The 25275-nt window shown below is 42.4% G+C and overlaps 1 protein-coding gene across 1 annotated transcript; it reads right to left on the bottom strand.

Moving 5' to 3' along the window:
• Positions 1-986: 986 nt before the first annotated feature.
• Positions 987-24314, bottom strand: LOC124253312. Its single transcript, XM_046687060.1, has 5 exons — positions 24100-24314; positions 23040-23784; positions 22672-22748; positions 4931-4994; positions 987-1185 (listed from the first exon to the last, which is right to left on the bottom strand). The coding sequence occupies exons 1-5, from the start codon at positions 24149-24151 to the stop codon at positions 987-989; spliced, it is 1137 nt and encodes a 378-aa protein (XP_046543016.1). The 5' UTR covers positions 24152-24314.
• Positions 24315-25275: the final 961 nt, after the last annotated feature.

The raw sequence follows: 25275 nt of genomic DNA on the forward strand, positions 1-25275 counted from the left end.
TAGGACATACAGGAACATCAACCCTTAGGATGACCGCGCGTTCTTGTAGCGCGTCACAGACGGTCATATTCCGGTCTGGGGGTAAACATAAACGGCGTCGAGCACAGGAACAGTCAACAGATCCACCGCAGCATCACATTAACCCCCTTACAAAATGCAAAAAATATTTTTATGGAAAATAGTGTAAAGAAGTCAAAAAGGGGTACTAAAGGCCACAATAATTATCAACAAGGGAGTTTCCATTGTATTGTGTGTGGTATGTTTGTGAGTGATATTCACATGTTGACAAATCATAATGTTCTCGGCTTTACGAGGAACGCTTTAACTCCAAGGCTACTCCGTCATTGCCGAAATATTGCAATGTTTTTGGATTGATGTGTGTTTTTGTTATATTGTCCAAGAGCCTTCGTATTAGTGCCTTCTTGGTTAGTAGTCCAGGGTGATTGACGGACAGAAGACAAAAGACGAAGACGACAGCAGCCATGTTTATTGTTGTTGGGGGAATACAGGTCGAAATGGTACATAATGGTAATAACGTGACAGAACGTGACCGGAGACCCGCTCTGTCACATACACACATGCAGGAGTCAGACGTCTATTCTTCATCGTCTACGTAGTCGTTGGTGAGACGACGGCCTTGGCCGACGCCACGACCAGCCGCACAATCCGTCTGCTTCTGTCGATGATAACTTCAGTTTCCCAGACTGGAGACCGTCTCTCCGACTGATCATGTCAGTCGGGATTTACAGACAGGGTCATTACTCCATGTGATAACTGATTTACAGATAGGATTGAGAATTACGGTCTTGCCCGATTTTCGGTGTACTTTGGACATATATCAAAACAATTCGGTAGTTTAATATATTAAGTTTAAAAGAAATGGTTTTGCTATATGCCAACATCATCAATACCAAAATCTCACCCAACTTTGTGACTAGAATCATGTTGCACAATATCTTGAAGCATGCTAGGAATTTTATTCAATATCAAAGGAAGTGGGCTAGGTCTCTGAGAGTCGCGGCAGCTGACTGGATGGTGAACAATATGACCGAGAAGTGTTGTTTGACTCTCTCCCATTGTTTCGCCGGATCCGCTGATTTGTTAATCTCAAAGAGCAGATCGGTGAGACCAAGGAATGACGGCCCTGCATAGCTGTTGACACTGCTGGGGGCGAACAGGATGTGTCTGAAAAAGAACAGTTAGATTGTAAAACAAGTCACTCTCAGTGTCTTTTCATTTGGGACAACCCAGCCATTCCTCTGCAATCAGTCAGTATAAGTTAATATATATGCAGCCAGTCACTATTATTTATATGTTAAAATACCACCCCATTTGAAACAAAGCACACGCACACACACATATATAAATATGTCTTATCATACTTTTATATATATATAATATTTGAATTTAGATGTTCCGATATTTATCTGAATGTAAACGTCGAAAATGGACACGTCCAGTTAATTACCTCCAAAAATCGTCTGGCATAAAATAAAATATTGTGTTATCTTTTGAGAACATTTCATGAAGTTCTGGCTGAGAAATACATCTACGTATAGTTTAAAGTTGAATCAGAGAATGAACCTGATTCTTCCCGAAATAGGATCTGCCTGGGATTCCGTTAGGATCCAAGAATGCTCTCTCTAGTTGCAGCAGCTGGTCTTTGATGCGGCGGACGGACAGGGGACTGAATGGAGGGACGGACGTTCATGAGCATAACTGAACAGGTGAGTTAGTGAGTGTGATTAACGCAACTGTCAGCTGTGACAGCGACAACATAACAGTCTGTAAATGTCTGAATCTTGGCAAGACAAACCAGTGATTGATAGCATGAGCAAGCTTTCAGCCTCCGGGACACCACAATGGATGAGGACATATGCTGAAAGTTAGGGAATAGCATTCAAGATAGTACTTTGATAGTGCCTATACAGTGATTAAGTAGATAGCAGCTGTGCGACAATCATTTCATATTTACCGGTATAACCGGTACTTCTTTGTAATGGTATGATGCAAAGTTTCGGTGTAGATTCTTACACCGCTGTCAAGCAAGAGTTACAACGGTTGACACACGGTATAAGGATCTTTACCGAAACGTCGAATCAGTAATATAATTAAGAAGTTGTCTTCCAAAATGAATGATGTCTTTTTATTTTATATTTATTTAGTTCTAAAATGCTAGTCAAAAATATCAGTCAATGAACCTGCCATGTGCCGTACAGTATGAAATGTCTTTGCATACGATCTGTGACGCCAAGGATGTGATTTGTTGATAAATATAAGTCGGTTTGTTGTTTAACGCCACACTAAGCAATATTCCAGCTATATGATGCCGATCTGTAAAAAACTTGTTATCTACATTATATCGACAGTACGCAGTAGTGATAGCGTCATGTGAGCTGTGAGTTGTGTTGAAGTCTGGTGGTTTAAGTGTTTGCCCGTAACGCCTAAGATTCGGGTTCGATTCCCACATGGAACATTTCTAGTGTCCACAACGGCGATTGTTGAAGACTCGCTCAACGTTTAGAATGATATCTGATAAGATATAAGTGATTGACATCATGACCATCGACATTTGCAATCAGGATACCAAGTCTGAGTACCCCATATCGATATTCGCCTCTTAGAACTTGCATGGGTTGCTGAAGATCAGTTCTAATGTTGTACCGCAGTTCGGTAGGTCGTTCAACCCAAGAACACTTTGGGGTTATTTTTCAATTAGTTCCAGTGGTAAAACAGAAACGGTCTTTCTGTGTGTAGACTAACTCATTCTTTTACCCTCAGCATGCCAATTATGTTCCTTTCTCCTTGACCAGAGATACTGTGCGATAGTGTGGACATAGTCATTGACCAGTGACACTAGGGACACAGACACTGAGCAGTGATACCGGGGAAACAGACATTGACCAGTGACACTGGGGACACACATATTGACCAGTGACACTGTAAAAATAGACATTCACAAGTGATATTAGGGACACAGACATTGACCACTGATACTGGGGACACAGATATTGATCAGTGACACTGGGGACACAGACATTGACCAGTGATACTGGGGACAGAGACATTTACCAATGATATTAGGGACAAAGGCATTGACCAGTGATACTAGGGACAGAGATACTGACCAATGATACTGGGGACACAGACATTGACCAGTGATACTGGGGACACAGACATTGACCAGTGATATTAGGGACACAGACATGGACCAGTGATACTGGGGACACAGACATTGACCACTGATACTGAGGACACAGACATTGACCAGTGATATTAGGGACACAGACATTTACCTGTGATACTTGGGACCCAGGCATTAACCAATGACACAAGGGACAGAGATATTGACCAGTGAAACTGGGGACACAGACATTGACCAGTGATACTAGGGACACAGACATTGACCAGTGATACTGGGGTCACAGACATTGACCAGTGATACTGGGGACACAGACTTTGACCACTGATACTGGGGACACAGACATTGACCAGTGATATTAGGGACACAGACATAGACCACTGATACTGGGGACACAGACATTGACCAGTGGTAGTAGGGACACAGACTTTGACCTTTGATACTGGGGACAGAAACATTTACCAATGATATTAGGGACAAAGGCATTGACCAGTGATACTGGGGACAGAGATATTGACCAGTGATACTGGGGACACAGACATTGACCAGTGATACTGGGGTCACAGACATTGACCAGTGATACTGGGGACACAGACTTTGACCACTGATACTGGGGACACAGACATTGACCAGTGATATTAGGGACACAGACTGGGGACAAAATAGACCACTGATACTGGGGACAGATACTGGGGACATTGACCAGTGATACTGGGGTCACAGACATGGACCAGTGATACTGGGGACACAGACATTGACCACTGATACACAGGGACACAGACGGTGATATGATATTAGGGACAAGACATAGACCACTGATACTGGGGACACAGACATTGACCAGTGGTAGTAGGGACTGGGCGTACCTTTGATACTGGGGACAGAAACATTTACCAATGATATTAGGGGACCAAGGCGTTGACCAGTGATACTGGGGACAGACATATTGACCAATTACGATATTGAGGACACAGACATTAACCAATGATACTGGGGTCACGAACATTGACCACTGATACCGGGGACCACAACTTTGATGATACTGACACGGGCATTGACCAGTGATAGTAGGATACACACGCGAACCCGCTGATACTTTAGGGACACAGACGATTGATATGACCGTAGGACACGAGGGCGACCTTTGATGCTAAGGGACAAGAAACATTTACCAATGATATTAGGGACAAATACATTGACCAGTGATACTGGGGACAGAGATATTGACCAGTGATACTGGGGACACAGACATTGACCAGTGATACTGGGGACACAGACATTGACCAGTGATACTGGAGTCACAGGCATTGACCAGTGATACTGTTGACACAGACATTGACCAGTGATATTAGGGACACAGACATTGACCAGTGATACGGGGTACAGAGATATTGATCAGTGATACTGGGGACACAGACATGGACAAGTGATACTGGGGACAAAGGTACTGACCAGTGATATTACTGACACAGACATTCACAAGTCATACCAGGGACACAGGCACTGACCATTGATATTAAGGACACAGACATTGACCAGTGACACTAGGGACACAGACATTGACCACTGATACTGAGGACACAGACATTGACCGGTGATATTAGGGACACAGACATTGACCAGTGATTCTGGGGACACAGACATTGACCAGTGATATTAGGGACACAGACATTTACCAGTGATACTGGGGACACAGACATTGCCCAGTGATACGGGGGACAGAGATATTGACAAGTGATACTGGGGACACAGACATGGGCCAGTGATACTGGGGACAAAGGCACTGACCGGTGATAATACGGACAGAGACACTGACCAGTGATACTGGGGACAAAGATGTTGACCAGTGATGCTGGGGACACAGACAATGACCACTGATACAGGGGACAGAGATATTGACCAGTGATACTTGGTACACAGTCAATGACCAGTGATACTGTGGACACAGACATTAACCACTGATACTCGGGACACAGACATTGACCAGTGATACCAGGGGCACAGGAACTGACCAGTGATATTAGGAACAGAGGCATTCACCAGTGATACTGGGGACAAAAATGTTGACCAATGATGCTGGGGACACAGACAATGACCACTGATACAGGGGACAGAGATATTGACCAGTGATACTGGGGACACAGACATTGACCAGTGATACTGGGGACACAGACAATGACCAGTGAAACTAGGGACAGAGATATTGACCAGAAATGCTGGGGACACAGACAATGACCAGTGATACTGGGGACACAGACATTAACCAGTGATACTAGGGACAGAGATATTGTTCAGTGATACTGGGGACACAGACATTGACCAGTGATATTAGGGACACAGACATTTACCAGTGATACTGGGGACACAGACATTGACAGTGATACTGGGGTCACAGACATTGACCACTGATACTGGGGACACAGACATTGACCAGTGATACTGGGGGCAGAGATATTGACCAGTGATACTGGGGACACAGACATTGACCAGTGATATTAGGGACACAGACATTGACCACTGATACTGGGGACACAGACATTAACCAGTGATACTGGGGACACAGACATTGACCAGTGAAATTAGGGACACAGACAATGACCAGTGATACTGGGACACAGACATTGACCAGTGATACTGGGGACACAGACATTGACCAGTGATACGGGGGGCAGAGATATTGACCAGTGACACTGGGGACACAGACATGGACCAGTGATACTGGGAACAAAGGCACTGACCAGTGATATTACCGAAACAGACATTGACAAGTGATACCAGGGACACAGACACTGACCATTGATGTTAGTGACACAGTCACTGACCAGTGATATTGGGGACACAGACATTGACCAGTGATAATGGGGACAAAGGCACTGACCAGTGATATAAGGGACACAGACGTAGACCAGTGATACCAGGGGCATAGGCACTGACCAGTGATATTAGAGACAGAGACACTGAGCAGTGATACTGGGGACAGAGATATTGACCAGTGATACTGGGGACACAGACAATGACCAGTGATACTGGGGACACAGAGATTGACCAGTGATACTGGGGACACAGACATTGACCAGTGATACCAGGGGCACAGGTACTGACCAGTGATACTGGGGACACAGACATTGACCAGTGATACTAGGGGCAGAGATATTGTCCAGTGAAACTAGGGACACAGACATTGACCAGTGATATTAGGGACACAGACATTTACCAGTGACACTGGGGACACAGACAATGACCAGTGATACGGGGTACAGAGATATTGATCAGTGATACTGGGGACACAGACATGGACAAGTGATACTGGGGACAAAGATACTGACCAGTGATATTACTGACACAGACATTGACCAGTCATACCAGGGACACAGGCACTGACCATTGATATTAGGGACACAGGCACTGACCAGTAATACTGGGGACACAGACATAGACCACTGATACTGGGGACACAGACACTGACCGGTGATATTAGGGACAAAGGCACTCACCAGTGATGCTGGGGACACAGAAACTGACCAGTGAGACTTGGGACACAGACATTGACCACTGATACTGCGGACACAGACATTGACCAGAGATACCAGGGGCACAGGGACTGACCAGTGATACTGGGGACACAGACATTGACAAGTGAAACTGGGGACAAAGGCACTGACCAGTGATAATAGGGGCACAGACATAGACCAGTGATACAAGGGGCCAGGCACTGACCAGTGATATTAGGGACAGAGACATTGACGAGTGTTACTGGGGACAGAGGTATTGACCAATGGTGCTGGGGACACAGACAATGACCACTGATACAGGGGCCAGTGATATTGACCAGTGATACTGGGGACACAGACATTGACCAGTGATACTGGGGACAGAGATATTGACCAGTGATACAGGGGACACAGACATTGAGCAGTGACACAGACATTGACCAATGTGAAGCATATGGTAAAATTACAGAGTCACAGCCTGGTTTCCGTCATGATTACTCCACCATTGATAATATCTTTACCCTCCAGTCTATTATCCAGAGGTACCTTAGTAAGCAAAAGGTTAAACTTTATTGTGTGTTTGTGGATTTTGCTAAGGCATTCGACAGTGTAAGTCGTTTGAAATTATGGTCAGTTTTGAAATCTAGAGGTGTTTCCCCCAAAATGGTTAACTCGATACAGTCCATCTATTCATCCGTTAAGGCTAGCGTAAAATTTAATAATGTGTTGTCAGGATTTTTCCTTGTTCACGTGGTGTTCGTAAGGGCTGTGTCCTTAACCCTCTGTTGTTTTCGATTTTTATCAACGAGTTGGCTGTTGAGGTAGAACGAAGTTCAGGTCCAGGTATTCAATTACATCCCGATGTTATTCAAATATTTATTCTTCTTTTGCGGATGACATCGCACTTATATCTGATACTATTGAGGCCGCTACAGAAGCGCATCGATGTTTTAGAAAAGTTGTGTATAGAATACGGTCTTGAGGTCAATTTGGATAAGACAAAAGTTGTCGTTTTCAGAAAGGTGGTATTTTATCAAAAGAAAGTTGGTTTTATAATGGAAGGAAGTTAGAAGCGGTAACTTCATATAAGTATCTAGGTATAACATACACAAGGGCTTGTCTTGGTCTAGTCATTGTTCTAATGCAGCTTTGCAAGGTAAAAAGGCTTTTTTGGGTGTTCTTAAAATATAAGTAAGCTTGGTAATATATCTCATGAATTATACTTTAAGATATTTGATATGAAAATAGCTCCTATTCTGCTGTATGGCGCCGAGGTCTGGGGATTCTGTCAGAATGATTATGTTGAATCTGAGCACACATTGGCTTGCAAACGGTTTTTAGGCGTTAAGATCTCTACAACTAATAATGAAGCTCGTGGTGAATGTGGGCGGTATCCCTTATATATCCTAGCATATAAAAGGGTAATAAAGTATTGGTTAAAATTATTGAGTATGTCTGATTCTCGTCATCCAAAAAAATGTTATCATATGATGTTAATGGCTTTAGATCATAGTAAAGTTAATTGGGCGTCGAAGTGTCGAGATCTGCTGTACAGTTTGGGTTTTGGTTTTGTTTGGGAACAGCAATCTGTTATTTCTCCTACCTCGTTTTTATCTGAATTTGTGAGTCGACTTAAATGTATTCATGAACAGAATTGGTATAGTTCACTTCAAAATGGCAGCAAATCTATGTTTTATTCTTACTTCAAAATATCATTGTCCAGGGAATTGTATTTAAATGTGATTAACATTAAAATGTTTAGAGTAGCACTCGCTCAGTTTAGATGTTTTTCACATCAGTTACGTATAGAAACTGGAAGGTATTATAATATAGATAGAAATGATAGATTATGTTTACAGTGCGATGAAGGTTATATTGAGGATGAATACCATCTTCTCCTCGTGTGTTCCAAATTCCAACAGCTCAGCTTGAACCATTTACCTAAAACCTATTGTATCAACCCAAGTAAAGCCAAATTCAAACTCCTCATGACATCATCAGATTGTAAACATATAAATAACTTAGCCAGCTTTATCTATCATGCAATGTATCTAAGGTGTTAAAAATTATCAATCTATACTGTACACACTATGTTTTGCCATGTAAATGTAGCTTATGTAGCTATGGGCCGATGGCCTACACTTCTGTAATAAAGAATTGAAATTGAAACCAGTGATAATAAGGGCAGGGATATTGACCAGTGCTATTGGGGACACAGAAATTGACCAGTGATATTAGGGACACAGACATTTACCAGTGATACTGGGGACAGAGACATTGACCAGTGATACCGGGGACAAAGGCATTGACCAGTGAGATTAGGGACACAGACATAGACCAGTGATACTAGGGGCAAAGGCACTGGCCGGTGATATTAGGGACAGAGACACTGACCAATGTTACTGGGGACAGAGATATTGACCAGTGATGCTGGGGACACAGACAATGACCAGTGATAATGGGGACACAGACATTGACCACTGATACTGGGGACACAAACAGGGACCAGTGATACTGGTGACAAAGGCACTGACCAGTGATATTACTGACACAGACATTGACCAGTCATACCAGGGGCACAGGCACTGACCATTGATATTAGGGACACAGGCACTGACCATTGATATTAGGGACACAGGCACTGACCAGTGATATTAGGGACACAGACATTGACAAGTGATACTGGGGACAGAGATATTGACCAGTGATGCTGGGGACAGAGATATTGACCACGGATACTGGGGACACAGACATTCACCAGTGATACTGGGGACAGAGATATTAACCAGTGATATTACTGACACAGACATTGACCAGTCATACCAGGGACACAGGCACTGACCATTGATATTAGGGACACAGGCACTGACCAGTGGTATTGGGAACACAGACATTGACAAGTGATACTTGGGACAGAGATATTGACCACTGATACTGGGGTCACAGATATTGACCAGTGATACTGGGGACACAGACATTGACCAGTGATACTGGGGACACAGACATTGACCACCGACACTGGGGACACAGACATTGACCAGTGATACTAGGGACACAGACATTGACCAGTGATACTGGGGACACAGACATTGACCAGTGATACTGGGGACACAGACATTGACCAGTGATATTAGGGACACAGACATTGACCAGTGATACTAGGGACAGAGATATTGACCAGTGATACTGGGGACACAGACATTGACCAGTGATACTGGGGACACAGACATTGACCAGTGATACTGGGGACACAGACATTGACCAGTGATACTAGGGACACAGACATGGACCAGTGATACTGGGGACACAGACATTGACCACTGATACTGGGGACACAGACATTGGCCAGTGATATTAGGGACACAGGCGTTGACCACTGTTACTGGGGACACAGACATTGACCACTGCTACTTGGGACACAGACATTGACCAGTGATATAAGGGACACAGACATTGACCAGTGATTTTGGGACACAGACATTGACCAGTGATACTGGGGACACAGACATTGACCAGTGATACTGGGTACAAAGGCACTGACCAGTGATATTACTGAAAGAGAAATTGACCAGTGATACCAGGGACACAGGCACTGACCATTGATATTAGGGACATAGTCACTGACCAGTGATACACGGGACAGAGACATTGACCAGTGATACTGGGGGCAGAAACACTGATCAGTGATACTGGGGACACAGACATTGACCAGTGATACTGGGGACACAGATATTGATCAGTGATGCTGGGGACACAGACAATGACCAGTGATACTGGGGACACAGACATTGACCAGTGATACTGGGGACACAGACATTGACCAGTGATACTGAGGACACAGACATTCACCAGTGATATTAGGGACACAGACATTAACCAGTGATACTAGGGACAGAGATATTGACCAGTGATACTGGGGACACAGACATGGACCAGTGATACTAGGGACACAGACATTGACCTGTGATACTGGGGACACAAACATTGACCAGTGATACTGGGGATACAGATATTGACCTGTGATACTGGGCTCACAGACATTGACCAGTAATACTGGGGACAGAGACATTGACCATTGATACTGGGTACACAGACATTTACCAGTGATACTGGGAACACAGACATTGACCAGTGATAATGGGGACACAGACATTGAGCAGTGATACTGGGGACACAGACAGTGACCAGTGATACGGGGGACAGAGATATTGACCAGTGATACTGGGAACAGAGACATTGACCAGTGATAATGGGGACAAAGGCACTGATCAGTGATATTAGGGATACAGACATTGACCAATGATACCAGGGCACAGGCACTGACCAGTGAAACTAGGGACACAGACATTGACCAGTGATACTGGGGACAGAGACATTGACCAGTGATACTGGGGACACAGACACTGACCAGTGATACGGGGGACAGAGATATTGACCAGTGATACTGGGGACAGAGACATTGACCAGTGATAATGGGGACAAAGGCACTGATCAGTGATATTAGGGATACAGACATTGACCAATGATACCAGGGGCACAGGCACTGACCAGTGAAACTAGGGACACAGACATTGACCAGTGATACTGGGGACAGAGACATTGACCATTGATACTGGGGACAGAGATATTGACAAGTGATACTGGGGACACAGACATTGACCAGTGATACTTGGACACAGAATTCACCAGTGACCAGACATTGTGATACTGGGGACACAGACATTGACCAGTGATACTGGGGACACAGACATTGACCAGTGATACTGGGGACACAGACATTGACCAGTGATACTGGGGACACAGACATTGACCAGTGATACTGACACAGACATTGACCAGCGATACTGGGGACACAGACACTGACCAGTGATATTACTGAAAGAGACATTGACCAGGGCACTGACCATTGATACTGGGAACACAGACACTGACCAGTGATACTGGGGACACAGACACTGACCAGTGATACTGGGGACACAGACATTGACCAGTGATACTGGGGACACAGACATTGACCAGTGATACTGGGGACACAGACATTGACCAGTGATACTGGTGATACTGGGGACACAGACATTGACCAGTGATACTGGGGACACAACACACTGACCAGTGATACTGGGGACAGAGACATTGACCACAGACATGACCAGTGATACTGGGGACACAGACATTGACCAGTGATACTGGGGACACAGACATTGACCAGTGATACTGACATTGACCAGTGATACTGGGGACAGAGATATTGACCAGTGATACTGGGGACAGAGACATTGACCAGTGATAATGGGGACAAAGGCACTGACCAGTGATATTAGGGATACAGACATTGACCAATGATACCAGAGGCACAGGCACTGACCAGTGAAACTATGGACACAGACATTGACCAGTGATACTGGGGACACAGACATTGACCATTGATACTGGGTACACAGACATTAACCAGTGATAATAGGGACACAGACATTGACCAGTGATACTGGGGACACAGACATTAACCAGTGATTCTGGAGACACAGACATTGACCAGTGATACTGGGGACACATACATTGACCAGTGATAATAGGGACACAGACATTAACCAGTGATTCTGGGAACACATACATTGACCAGTGATACTGGGGCCACAGACATTGACCAGTGATACTGGGAACACAGACATTGACCAGTGATACTGGGGACACAGACATTCATCAGTGATACTGAGGACACAGACATTGACCAGTGATACTTAGGACAGAGATATTGACCAGTGATACTTGGGACAGAGATATTGACCAGTGATACAGAGACATTGACCAGTGATACTGGGGACACAGACATTGAGCAGTGATACTGGGGACACAGACATTGACCAGTGATACTGGGGATACAGATATTGACCTGTCATACTGGGCTCACAGACATTGACCAGTAATACTGGGGACACAGACACTGACCAGTGATATTGGGGACACAGACATTAACCAGTGATACTAGGGAAAGTGATATTGACCAGTGATACTGGGGACACAGACATTGACCTGTGATACTAGTGACACAGACATTGACCAGTGATACTGGGGACACAAACATTGACCAGTGATACTGGGGATACAGATATTGACCTGTGATACTAGGGACACATACATTGACCAGTGATACTGGGGATACAGATATTGACCTGTGATACTAGGGACACAGACATTGACCAGTGATACAGGGGACACAGACATTGACCAGTGATACTGGGGACAAAACATTGACCAGTGATACTGGGGATACAGACATGGACCAGTGATACTGGGGACACAGACATTGACCACTGATACTGGGGACACAGACATTGACGAGTGATCCTGGGGACACAGACATTGACCAGTGATACTGGGTACACAGACATTGACCAGTGATACTGGGGACAGAGACATTGACAAGTGATACTGGGGACACAGACATGGACCAGTGATGCTGGGGACACAGACATTGTGCACGGACACTAGGGACATAGACATTGACCAGTTATACCAGGGACACAGACATTAACCATTGATAGTTGAGACACGGTCATTGACCAGTGATACTGGGGACACAGACACTGACCAGTGATACGGGGGATAGAGATATTGACAAGTGATACTGGGGACAGAGACATTGACCAGTGATAATGGGGACAAAGGCACTGACCAGTGATATTAGGGATACAGACATTGACCAATGATACCAGAGGCACAGACACTGACCAGTGAAACTATGGACACAGACATTGACCAGTGATCCTGGGGACACAGACATTGACCATTGATACTGGGTACACAGACATTAACCAGTGATACTGGGGACACAGACATTGACCAGTGATACTGGGGACACAGACATTGACCAGTGATACTGGAGACACAGACATTGACCAGTGATACTGGGGACACATACATTGACCAGTGATAATGGGGACACAGACATTGACCAGTGATACTGGGAACACATACATTGACCAGTGATACTGGGGACACAGACATTGACCAGTGATACTGGGGACACAGACATTGACCAGTGATACTGGGGACACAGACATTGACCAGTGATACTGGGGACACAGACATTGACCAGTGATACTGGGGACACAGATATTGACCTGTGATACTGGGGACACAGATATTGACCAGTGATACTGGGGACACAGACATTGACCAGTGATACTGGGACACAGACATTGACCAGTGATACTGGGGACACAGACATTGACCAGTGATACTGGGGACACAGACATTGACCAGTGATACTGGGGACACAGACATTGACCAGTGATACTGGGGACACAGACATTGACCAGTGATACTGGGGACACAGACATTGACCAGTGATACTGGGGACACAGACATTGACCAGTGATACTATGGACACAGACATTGACCAGTGATACTGGGGACACATTGACCATTGACACAGTGATTGACTGGGGATACAGACATTGACCAGTGATACTAGGGACACAGACATTGACCAGTGATACTAGGGACACAGACATTGACCAATTGATACTGGGGACACAGACATTGACCAGTGATACTGGGGACACAGACATTGACCAGTGATACTGGGGACACAGACATTGACCAGTGATACTGGGGACACAGACATTGACCAGTGATACTGGGGACACAGACATTGACCAGTGATACTGGGGACACAGACATTGACCAGTGATACTGGGGACACAGACATTGACCAGTGATACTGGGGACACAGACATTGACCAGTGATACTGGGGACACAGACATTGACCAGTGATACTGGGGACACAGACATTGACCAGTGATACTAGGGACACAGACATTGACCAGTGATACTGGGGACACAGACATTGACCAGTGATACTGGGGACACAGACATTGACCAGTGATACTGGGGACACAGACATTGACCAGTGATACTGGGGACACAGACATTGACCAGTGATACTGGGGACACAGACATTGACGACTGATACTGGGGACACAGATATTGACCACTGATATTAGGGACACAGATATTGACCAGTGATACTGGGAACACAGATATTGACCAGTGATACTGGGGACACAGACATTGACCAGTGATACTGGGGACACAGACATTGACCAGTGATACTGGGGACACAGACATTGACCAGTGATACTGGGGACACAGACATTGACCAGTGATACTGGGGACACAGACATTAACCAGTGATACTGGGGACACAGACATTGACCAGTGATACTGGGGACACAGACATTGACCAGTGATACTGGGGACACAGACATTGACCAGTGATACTGGGGACACAGACATTGACCAGTGATACTGGGGACACAGACATTGACCAGTGATACTGGGGACACAGACATTGACCAGTGATACTAGGGACACAGACATTGACCAGTGATACTAGGGACACAGATATTGACCAGTGATACTGGGGACACAGACATTGACCAGTGATACTAGGGACACAGACATTGACTAGTGATACTGGGGACACAGACATTGACCAGTGATACTGGGGACACAGATATTGACCAGTGATACTGGGGACACAGACATTGACCAGTGATACTGGGGACACAGACATTGACCAGTGATACTGGGGACACAGACATTGACCAGTGATACTGGGGACACAGACATTGACCAGTGATACTGGGGACACAGACATTGACCAGTGATACTGGGGACACAGACATTGACCAGTGATACTGGGGACACAGACATTGATCAGTGATACTGGGGACACAGACATTCACCAGGGATACTGGGAACACAGACACTGACCAGCGATACTGAGGACACAGACAATCTCTGCAGATACTGGGGAACACCGACATAGCCCGGTGATAATTTGAGCAAACGTGTCAATAGATTCTAACAGGTTAAGATATGTCAGATAAACGTCCCAATACACAAGGTCAGTTACTTATCAACTTATCAAGTACTTTTATGGTATACTGCAACGTTTAACACTGATGGTACGGGGATTATACGTGCGGTGCTTTTGTGAATACGTTCGTTCAGAAGATAATTTTGTACTCAATGATATTCAAGTTATATTTTACGTGAACTTCAACAGATATTGAGAACAGACCATCAGCATGCTTGTTTCAATGTCACTGCATATGCATATGCAGCAGTTAAGGCTTAATTTTTTCAGGGCAGAATGACGTTTTCATGTCGATGGTATTTTCCATACATGGAAGCATGCCATATATGTCCTCTGACCGTCTCATTGGTCCCACAGATGAAACGTCTACCTGGAGAGCGGAAGATTGTTGGTTCCATCCCAATTCGCATCAAAACAAAATACCGTTAAAAAGGGTACTTGTTGTTACCCTGCCTGGATTTTAGCATTAGGTGGATAAAACAAGGCCTGGTCGGCTCGGAGTCAGCATTACGTGTCTGGATGGGGTATCGATGTTATACAACAGTCCGTTTGATTTCATTTGAGACCGATGAATTCCTCACTAACACAAAATCTAATAATTACAACAAAACCAAATTTTTCCCTCAGTCACATGAAATCGACAGGCCAACTCAAATGATTTGTGTCATAACTTTGGACACCCAAATAAAAACTTTGTTTAACACACGATCATTATTTGTTGTCACTTTTCGCTATTTAAACGAGAAGGGACCACTTGCTGATAGAACACTGATCACCTGGGGTTGTATAACGCGATGTATGTTGAATTGTATTCAGAAAGTACTCTGATTATATCGTTTGGCATGAAATAGTTGCTGTGCATATACAGGTGACGTTGGCAACACTTTGAAGTATATCGCACTTTCTATTGTATACAGAAGTGATGTTGGCAATACTTTGAAATATATCGCACTGTATGCTGTATACAGAGGTGACGTTGGCAACACTTTGAAGTATATCGCACTGTATGTTGTATACAGAGGTAATGTTGGCAATACTTTGAGGTATATCGCACTGTATGTTGTATACAGAGTTGACGTTGGCAATACTTTGAGGTATATCGCACTGTATGTTGTATACAGAGGTGACGTTGGCAACACTCTGAAGTATATCGGACTGTATGTTGTATACATAGATAATGATGGCAATACTTTGAGGTATATCGCACTGTATGTTGTATACATAGGGAATGTTGGCAACACTTTGAGTTATATCGCACTGTACATTGTATATAGAGGTGACGTTGACAACACCTGAAGTATATCGCACTGTATGTTGTATTTTTAGGTAATGTTGGCTATACTTTGCGGTATATCGCACTGTAAGTTGTGTAAGTAGGTAATGTTGGCAACAGTTTGAAATATATCGCACTGTATGTTGTAAACAGGGCTGACGTTGGCAACAGTTGAAGTATATCGCACTGTATGTTGTATACAGGAACCTCTGATTAGACCATGAAATATAGCGTAGTGGTTGTTGTATACAGAGGTAACTTTGGCAACACTTGAAGTATATCGCACTGTATGTTGTATACAGCGATCTCTGATTAGACCATGAAATTTAGGGTAATGGTTGTTGTATACACAGGTAACGTTGGCAACAGTTTGAAGTATATCGCACTGTATGTTGTATACACGGGGCCTCTGATTAGACCATGAAATATATATAGCGTAGTGGTTGTTGTATACAGAGGTATTGTTGGCAACACTTGAAGTATATCGCACTGTATGTTGTAAACAGAGGTAATCGTTGGCAACACTTGAAGTATATCGCACTGTATGTTGTATACAGGGACCTGTGATTAGACCATGAAATATAGTGTAGTGGTTGTTGTATACACAGGTAACGTTGGCAACACTTGAAGTATATCGCACTGAATGTTGTATACAGAAGTAACGTTGGCAACAGTTTGAAGTATATCGCACTGTATGTTGTATACATGGGCCTCTGATTAGACCATGAAATATAGCGTAGTGTTTGTTGTAACGTTGGCAACTCTTCATGTTTTACAATGAGGGAGCGTTGGTCAAAGCCTTTGCTATATCGTGTAGTATGAAGCGGCGCATGTTACCTTCGACATCACTACTAATTGAAACGGTTAAAGAACAGTCATACGGATACGTGAAACTGGCGTGCATTCTGTGCGATAATGCAACTCATGCGTTGATCAGCAAGTTCTCCAAGAACTCTCAATGAGCGGAAGAAGGCGAATGAGGCCATCCGTGGAACATCCTTGCGGTTGCTGATGCCATGGGAAGAATGCATGAAAGACAAAGCTGATGCTCTATGATGATTCCATCAGAAAGTTGTATATTAAGAAATATTATTGTGCCCCTCCAAACCTTTATAAATTCTCAGCATTGTTGAATAACAAAACCCATACTATACTTCAAAACTTGTCCATGTTTGCTTACAATGCTATGTTGTTTAGGACAGAATATATCTCAGAACACAATGTAACCTAAAGTTGATTATTTTCCCTTCTTCATGTATATTATCCGTGCGTGTAAATATTGATTTATAAATGCATTGTACTACAGGCCTGTGGCCTTTCAGTACCGGAAATAAATATATATATGATAAACACCGAAGAATATTTATTGATAACATTAAATAATTTCATTACAATATGTTAAAAATAGGTAAAGTTGTTAATATAAGTAAAATACATTATATATACAGAAATAATGAGTATATTTTGGTATCCGGTACAAGATGCGGCATCATGTTGATGATTTGAGTCATAAATAATTATGACAACAAAGCAGAGATGTAATCAAAGTTGTTGTGGTAGAATTTAATCGCACTTCATGTATAACAGATATACACTTTACAGAAAGTAGGGGAACTTCATTTTTATTTACGATTGAAAAAAATGGGGGATATATCGGAGTCAATTAATGTTGATATCATAATGATGAATGTTTTGAGAGAACATAACCATTTGCACTTCCTTATGACTATAGTTGTTTGTACAGTAATCGCTCTTGAAAGTGTATGAAAATATATGCATGTGTACGAAAAAAAACAAAAAAACCAATTCAAAATAAAAAAAACGGCTAGAAGCAAACACTAACAACTGTTTGATGTAGGGTGACAGTCAAAATTAATGGTCTTCAGTGATTTATCAACCTTGAAAACCGTCAACATCAAGAATAACACCCCATGCACGTGTACAGGGCTATTGCGTTGTGCACGTGCATACCATGCTTTGTGTTTATGGGGTGGTGATAAAGCGAAATGGTGGTGCGTTCGTAAGATGTCTGCCTTTGAACAGTTTGTTAACGCTAATACTTCCTATCCAAATTGAAAGTTCTGGTTCCCCTACTTTTTTAAGAGTATATCTTATCTCTGACACGCTTAAGTGATATTCTCACTGAGAAACCCACAAAATGTATCTGTATCAGTTCATACTAATGAATGAAATGCCATCTGTAATTAGTAAGCATTGGCCGCACCTCTCAGAATCATCTTACCTGTGACATTGCTGACAGAACTTGTGAATAACAAACAGTTCATAACCAACCTCAGTCGAGTAATCAAAACAATGACAACTAGTTTATATATATATTCTACGCGTTTCATACACACAGATAGTTCAAATGTTTTTCAGGAAGTAACAATAAAATATCACGTTGGTTTACTGGATTAATAAAAAACAAAAAAAAACCACACCAAAATGACATATATTTGCTGTAACCAAAAGAAAGTTTCGGTCACTTATTTAAGTCAACAGTAAAAATATAAAAGTCCCATGAAGCTCCATGTAAATATATACGTACATGTTCTATACAGAGGGGACTGCGGATACTCAGTGTAGCATATGGTCACGCATGTTGTCTGTATTGGGTTCACTGACCACAGGATGTACTATAACGCAATCTATGTTGAATTATATACGGGGAGGCTTTGATTATGCCTTGAATCCAATGAAGCGCCACTTAAATCATATGTCTACATGTTAAGTTGAAGGTAACCAGTACTGTTTACTGGTCCGTCTGGCTAAATACAAATAACGTGTTCTCCTTGTCCCTTTGGTCATCTAGGTACAGGACCTAGTTCCTGCTGCTCGTACGAAGGTTTAATTATAGGATGAGGTCATGCTCTGCAATATGGGTGATCATATGTCATCGTTCCCGATGGCCTTTGTCTTGCTGAAGTATTTAGTAACAGTTTTGCTTGCTAAACTTAATTCACACACAAACATCATCATTGCTTACTGTTGCGTCAAATAACTTCCGAGATATGATATCATACCTGCTTGACAACCATACAAGAATCGGTATTGTAACGTCGCATCACCCAAACAAGGAAATTGTTCATAAAAAATGTTTGCCTTTATCTGTCTCTCCAACTTTTATAAATGACACTCAAGGAAGAGACTTCCGACAACCACTTCCTTTACTATTTCTAATATTGTATTACTTGAACATGATCGACAGTTACTGCATTTGCAGGTGTTTATGATTGGTGATAGTGGTGGAACGTAAACGCTCATCATACACTCAGTATTATATGACCATATTGATCAATAGTATTCAATCAACACGAGTCTGTCAAATCCTTAAATAAGAGTGTTTAGAAACTGTTGGCCTCTTCAAAAACGCAGATACGTTAAGGAGTTTGGATACAAAACATCAAAATGTCAAGAAATTGCTAAATTTTGTATCATTTTGAAGAAAAGTGTGTCCCAAATCTAATTATAATGTAATAAAAATAGCAAGTCACCACAGCATTTGTTTGACAAGTGGCGCCCCCTTGTGGCACCGTCTGTAAAAAGTAATGTGTCAATAAACGTTCTCTTAAAAGTAAATGGTTTACTTTTATTATTCAATATGTGTTTTTTTTATAAATATACTTCAGCACTGATATGAAATATAGCAGGAGAACCAATTTTCAAGGCAGTATGTAGGATCGGACACATTAATTAACTTCTAAAAAAACAGGAATTAAAAAAATAATATTAATTCATCAATGAAAAAAAGATTTTAGTAAATTCACACTAGATTAATATTACAAAAAAATGTATCAACAATATCTCCAATTAAAACAGCATACCCAAATTAAAGTTGATAAGGGGAGATACCTCTTGCCCAGGTTTACCTCAGGATAAATGCTTGCGTGGCGGAAGTATGATTAGAAGCAAGATAACGGGAAATAACTGATACTCGCTTGTACTGTCGCGTCCCGTCGCATACGCTATGCGCACAAACAAAAGTATCCAACCTCTCTAAGACATGTTTCATCCATTATGGTATGAGGGAAAAAATAATTCTTGCATTTATATCGTAATGGTCTTGGTCACATTTTGTGTCAAACTTAGAAACGCCCACTACATGTCTTCCTGTATAAATAAACGAAATCGGCATTCAGCCTCTGAATGGTGTATCTCTAATGGAACAACCTTTGAGCAAAGGTTGCAATCTTACTAGTATGTTTGAAATCGTAGCTGAGGACCATGAACGATAGTCCACAAAACATTGTCCAGTGAAGACTCCAAGTGTTGGAACGACAGGTATAGTGCTCGACATGAGAGGACTCTGGGGTTTATGCACGGATCCCAATTTTGTTTTATAAATCGATCAGAGGAATGGAATTTCTAATGAGATACTTATTGAACCAAAGATCCTAACTGAACGAACTGATCAATGGTATAATACATGAAGCTTCAATTCAACTTTTATGGCAGTAGTCCATTTGGTTTGTATTGACTCTGCCGATACAATATGTTCTCTGGTTCATATCTCGTATTGCATGTCGGCTAGGTAACAATCGATCCTTGGCAAACTTTCAAACTGTTGGCACATTGTGCAGTGTGCAACACCGCCAGGGTGTGACGACACATGATCAATCAAAACAATAAGTCTGGAAACACGATTCTCCAGGGAGGGACCATACACCGCCCATTGGACACACTGGAGGCCAGTTTATCCTTCCTTGTCAGAAAATATATAGGCACTTTTAAAGTTTTCTTAAACATTCAAACACGGCAATTTTGTTGTTCTTCATGGTGACATATAAACAGTCATACTGATCAAAGCAAACAGCAACAGGACCACGAAATCTACCCACATCGGGACATATTTGTTCTTGCTCAGCACCATCATTGCCAATGTTTGTCACTTTGTTCAGTGAATAATCTGCAAAGAAAACGTCACCCTTTGAATTCGCCGTCACACCTCGGGGACACTGAGCCTCTCTGCACTGAAATATACACTCGCCAGCCAGGGAGACTTTGGTGATAGTGTTGTTACTGACGTCAGCTACAAGGACGTTACCATCTCGCGAGAAGGAAATATACTTTGGAGCTTTGAATAACATATTTGACGGATCTGGAATAGTTGTAAGAAGTGTTAAGTTGTCGCGCAACTTTAAATCTAGAATGTCAACTGTGGATTGCGCGCATGCTGCGATTCTGTTTGATCCGAGATAGGTTATTCCAAAATATTTCTTATCAGTGGAAACCTCTTCACATTTCTGAAGTTCTGGCTCTACCGTCAGTACAGAAACCAGCATCTTGTGCGGAGTAGTCACAATGACGTCATGACAATCTATTTTAGCCAGTCCCCAGGGTTTTCCAGGTAGATTCATGCTCTCTGTCTTAGTTTGTCTGTGATCCAACGAAAGCCTGATACGTTTCACTGCCCTATTTGCCGTATCTGTTACAATGACATGAGAGAAGCCACAATGCCTGAACACGACAATATCTGTCAAAGAACTATTTTTTGTTTAACCTTCTATCAAGGAGATACACCCTGTATTCTGCTTTCTGTATTCACCTGCAAGTAAAAGGAAAGGAAATGTTAAAGTTCAAAAGTAGCATTTGAACAGAGATATTGGATGAACATTCTAAACTACAAGCAGTTGTCCTTCCACTAAATTGTTCCTTTCAAGCTTAGCCTATCAATGATAAGGCGGAGACTGGTTGTAGGTCCCTTAACGTATCAGAGATGATATGTTTGCAATTGATCTACGGATGCACAACGCCTAATCATCAAATACCCGGCTAGTTTAGTTTATCAGGAGTAAATCATGTATGATCTATTTAAAAGCAATCGTGATTCTGTTTTTCACGAGTTCGTTTAGACTGCAGACCAGTCACAATGCAAAGTACCTTTGTCACGTTCCGACTGTAGATCTTTAAAAACATATTCATCGTTAGTGTTTACATCATCTGCCGTACCCGTTTCACTGAAACAAATTAGACAATGTAGCACTTCATGATGTCATCATTAACCTTCAGTATAACTATAGAAGCACACAATAATAATCATATATTTTTATCAATGCCGGAATGAACGTATCAATATTTTATAATATTCTAAGTATTTTGAAATGTAATTATGAATATTAAGGACAATAATACTTTTCCAACATCCAAATGAATGAGTATTATTACATTGTGATACCGGGATGAATATTATCTACTTCTGTAACTGTACTTTCGTAGGTTTGCAACAGAAACGCAAAACTTTGTTTTACCTTTTCACCCTGTCCACCACCCGTTTTCCTATTTTAGAGATTCGTTCATTCAACAGTGAAATCAGAGTCTCACCGCTGTGTGATTCATTTATCCCGCTGAAAATGGAATCTGTGTAAAGCATTAGCTTACGGTGCATGTCCACAGTCATGACATAGTGGGACGCCCTGCCAGTATTCTCATCAACAGTTACCAATGACCGGTGGTCAGATAGAGCAGACATCATGATGAAGGCTTTGTGGATTTTTAAACATCTTTCTTCAGACATCAACAGATTACTACCAATACTATATGCTGATGTCTCTTCTTTCAATGTTGACAATCTCCTGTTAAATACTTTGGTTGTCTTAGTATCTTCGGGCCTGATAACTCCGTAGATCACATCAAATGGTTCATCCGTGAAATAACGTGCATACGTCATTGCCTTGGCTATGGATTTGTTGTATTGTCTTTCTGCATCTAAGTCATCTGTGCCCTCGATGTTAGAGGCTGAGATACTTCCATCAATGTCTTCGCTGTCCTCTACGAAGGTGAGCAGTGTTGGGGGAATGGATTTCGATATCAACAGAGAGTCACAAATCACCGTCTCGGGACGGGCGTCACAGTTCTTCAAGTTGCATATTGCAGCCATAGATCTGCCAACAACTGCTCTACCGGCCTTTGAGATGAAGTCTCTCAGACGTGAGGTGAGGTTCCTATACTTGCCTTCAGCTTCAAATGTTTTGAACATCAGTGATGGGAATATTCCTTATAGTAGTAAATAGATTATTCAAATCAATTATTATATATCTTGCAGCATGAAAGAAATGTATTAGATCATTTACATCAAACATTACACCTTTAGTAAACGTGATTTCTGCCAGTCTCGTAATGAAGTTATTTAAGGTACATTTTGTACAAGAATGTAGATACAATATATGTGTAAAGTGAAATCAGAAAAATGACCTGCATGTTCAAAGTATGTTCTTTAAGAAATGTCTGATTCTCCTTTCGGACAAAAGCTGTCAGTGTGTTGTAAGAGGTAAAAAATAAACGGTAAAAGAAATGATAATGTTTTCGAACCTTTTGTGGCAACTGATTCTATAATCTCCATCAGAGAGTTTCTGCGTTCCATCACAGTGGGTGGAAATGTTGATGCCGAAGTGTACCTGACGTAGTGTAGGTCAGCTGAAGCTGTCGGGTCTGTATGAAGATACGAAATATTTTTTGAGTTTTAGCACGCGTGGACATGCAATGCACATTCATTAAAGATAGCACATGCTATCCGGTCTCCGACACCCGCACCTGAAAACGTTAAAACAGGCAAGGTATCGGAATGAGAAATATGATTCATATTTTCTGTAAAATGTTATCCCTATTTTTTTTTGATGTGGCAGCTTGTTGATGTTCATATCTGAATTATTTGTAATTGGTATAGAAAACAACAGGCAGAAATAACCATTTGGTACTGGTGTGTGTGTAAGACATGCACATCTACTTCCATATGTACATGGATGAGCCGATATGGTCAAGTTTCCTACACCTGGTGTCAATACTATTTCAATGTGGTACATAAAGATATGCTCATTGTGTAGTCTGAATCGTAAATTGACTTTGTGTTATTCATTTTAAAACAGTGTTGTGACTGTATTACGTTGTTTCTGTTAAGACTCAGTTGAGAACAGATATGGTGATCAAGACGGGAGTGGACGTTTCCATTGCAGCTAGACCATTCCCGTGTCACCCCACCCAGCATGTTACAAAATGACCCGTGAAGATCCGGGTTAGAATTGGTCTTCAGTAACCCATGCTTGTCGTAAGAGGCGACAAACAGGATCGGGTGGTCAGGCTCGCTGACGCATGTCATCGTATCATAATTGCATAGATCGATGCGCATGATGGTGATTACTGGATTGTCTGTTCCAAACGCGATCATTTACAGACCGCACTCATATGACTGGAATATTGTTGAGTGTGGTGTTAAACAAACAAGCAAACAAAGTGTTACAAAATGTTCCAGAAGCAAAAACGTGCATCTGAAGGGTCATCTCTCATTGCAGTTTCTGTCATCTCATATTAATAGCAATGCCAACATTGTTTCGATAATCATTTTCAGCTTGGGTGCCCAGTCTGGTCCTCTTTTTTGAAGCTTGACCGCTGTTATTCCAAAACAATTACTTTATTGTTGTAACAGGTGTTTCTATTTTGCATGGCCATTTTGCATCTTTAGCGCTTGTCTGCCATTGTAATTCCTCTGAA

Source organism: Haliotis rubra, unplaced genomic scaffold (genome assembly GCF_003918875.1).
Source record: "Haliotis rubra isolate DU_JTF1 unplaced genomic scaffold, ASM391887v1 Scf539, whole genome shotgun sequence".
Lineage (NCBI taxonomy): Eukaryota > Metazoa > Mollusca > Gastropoda > Lepetellida > Haliotidae > Haliotis > Haliotis rubra.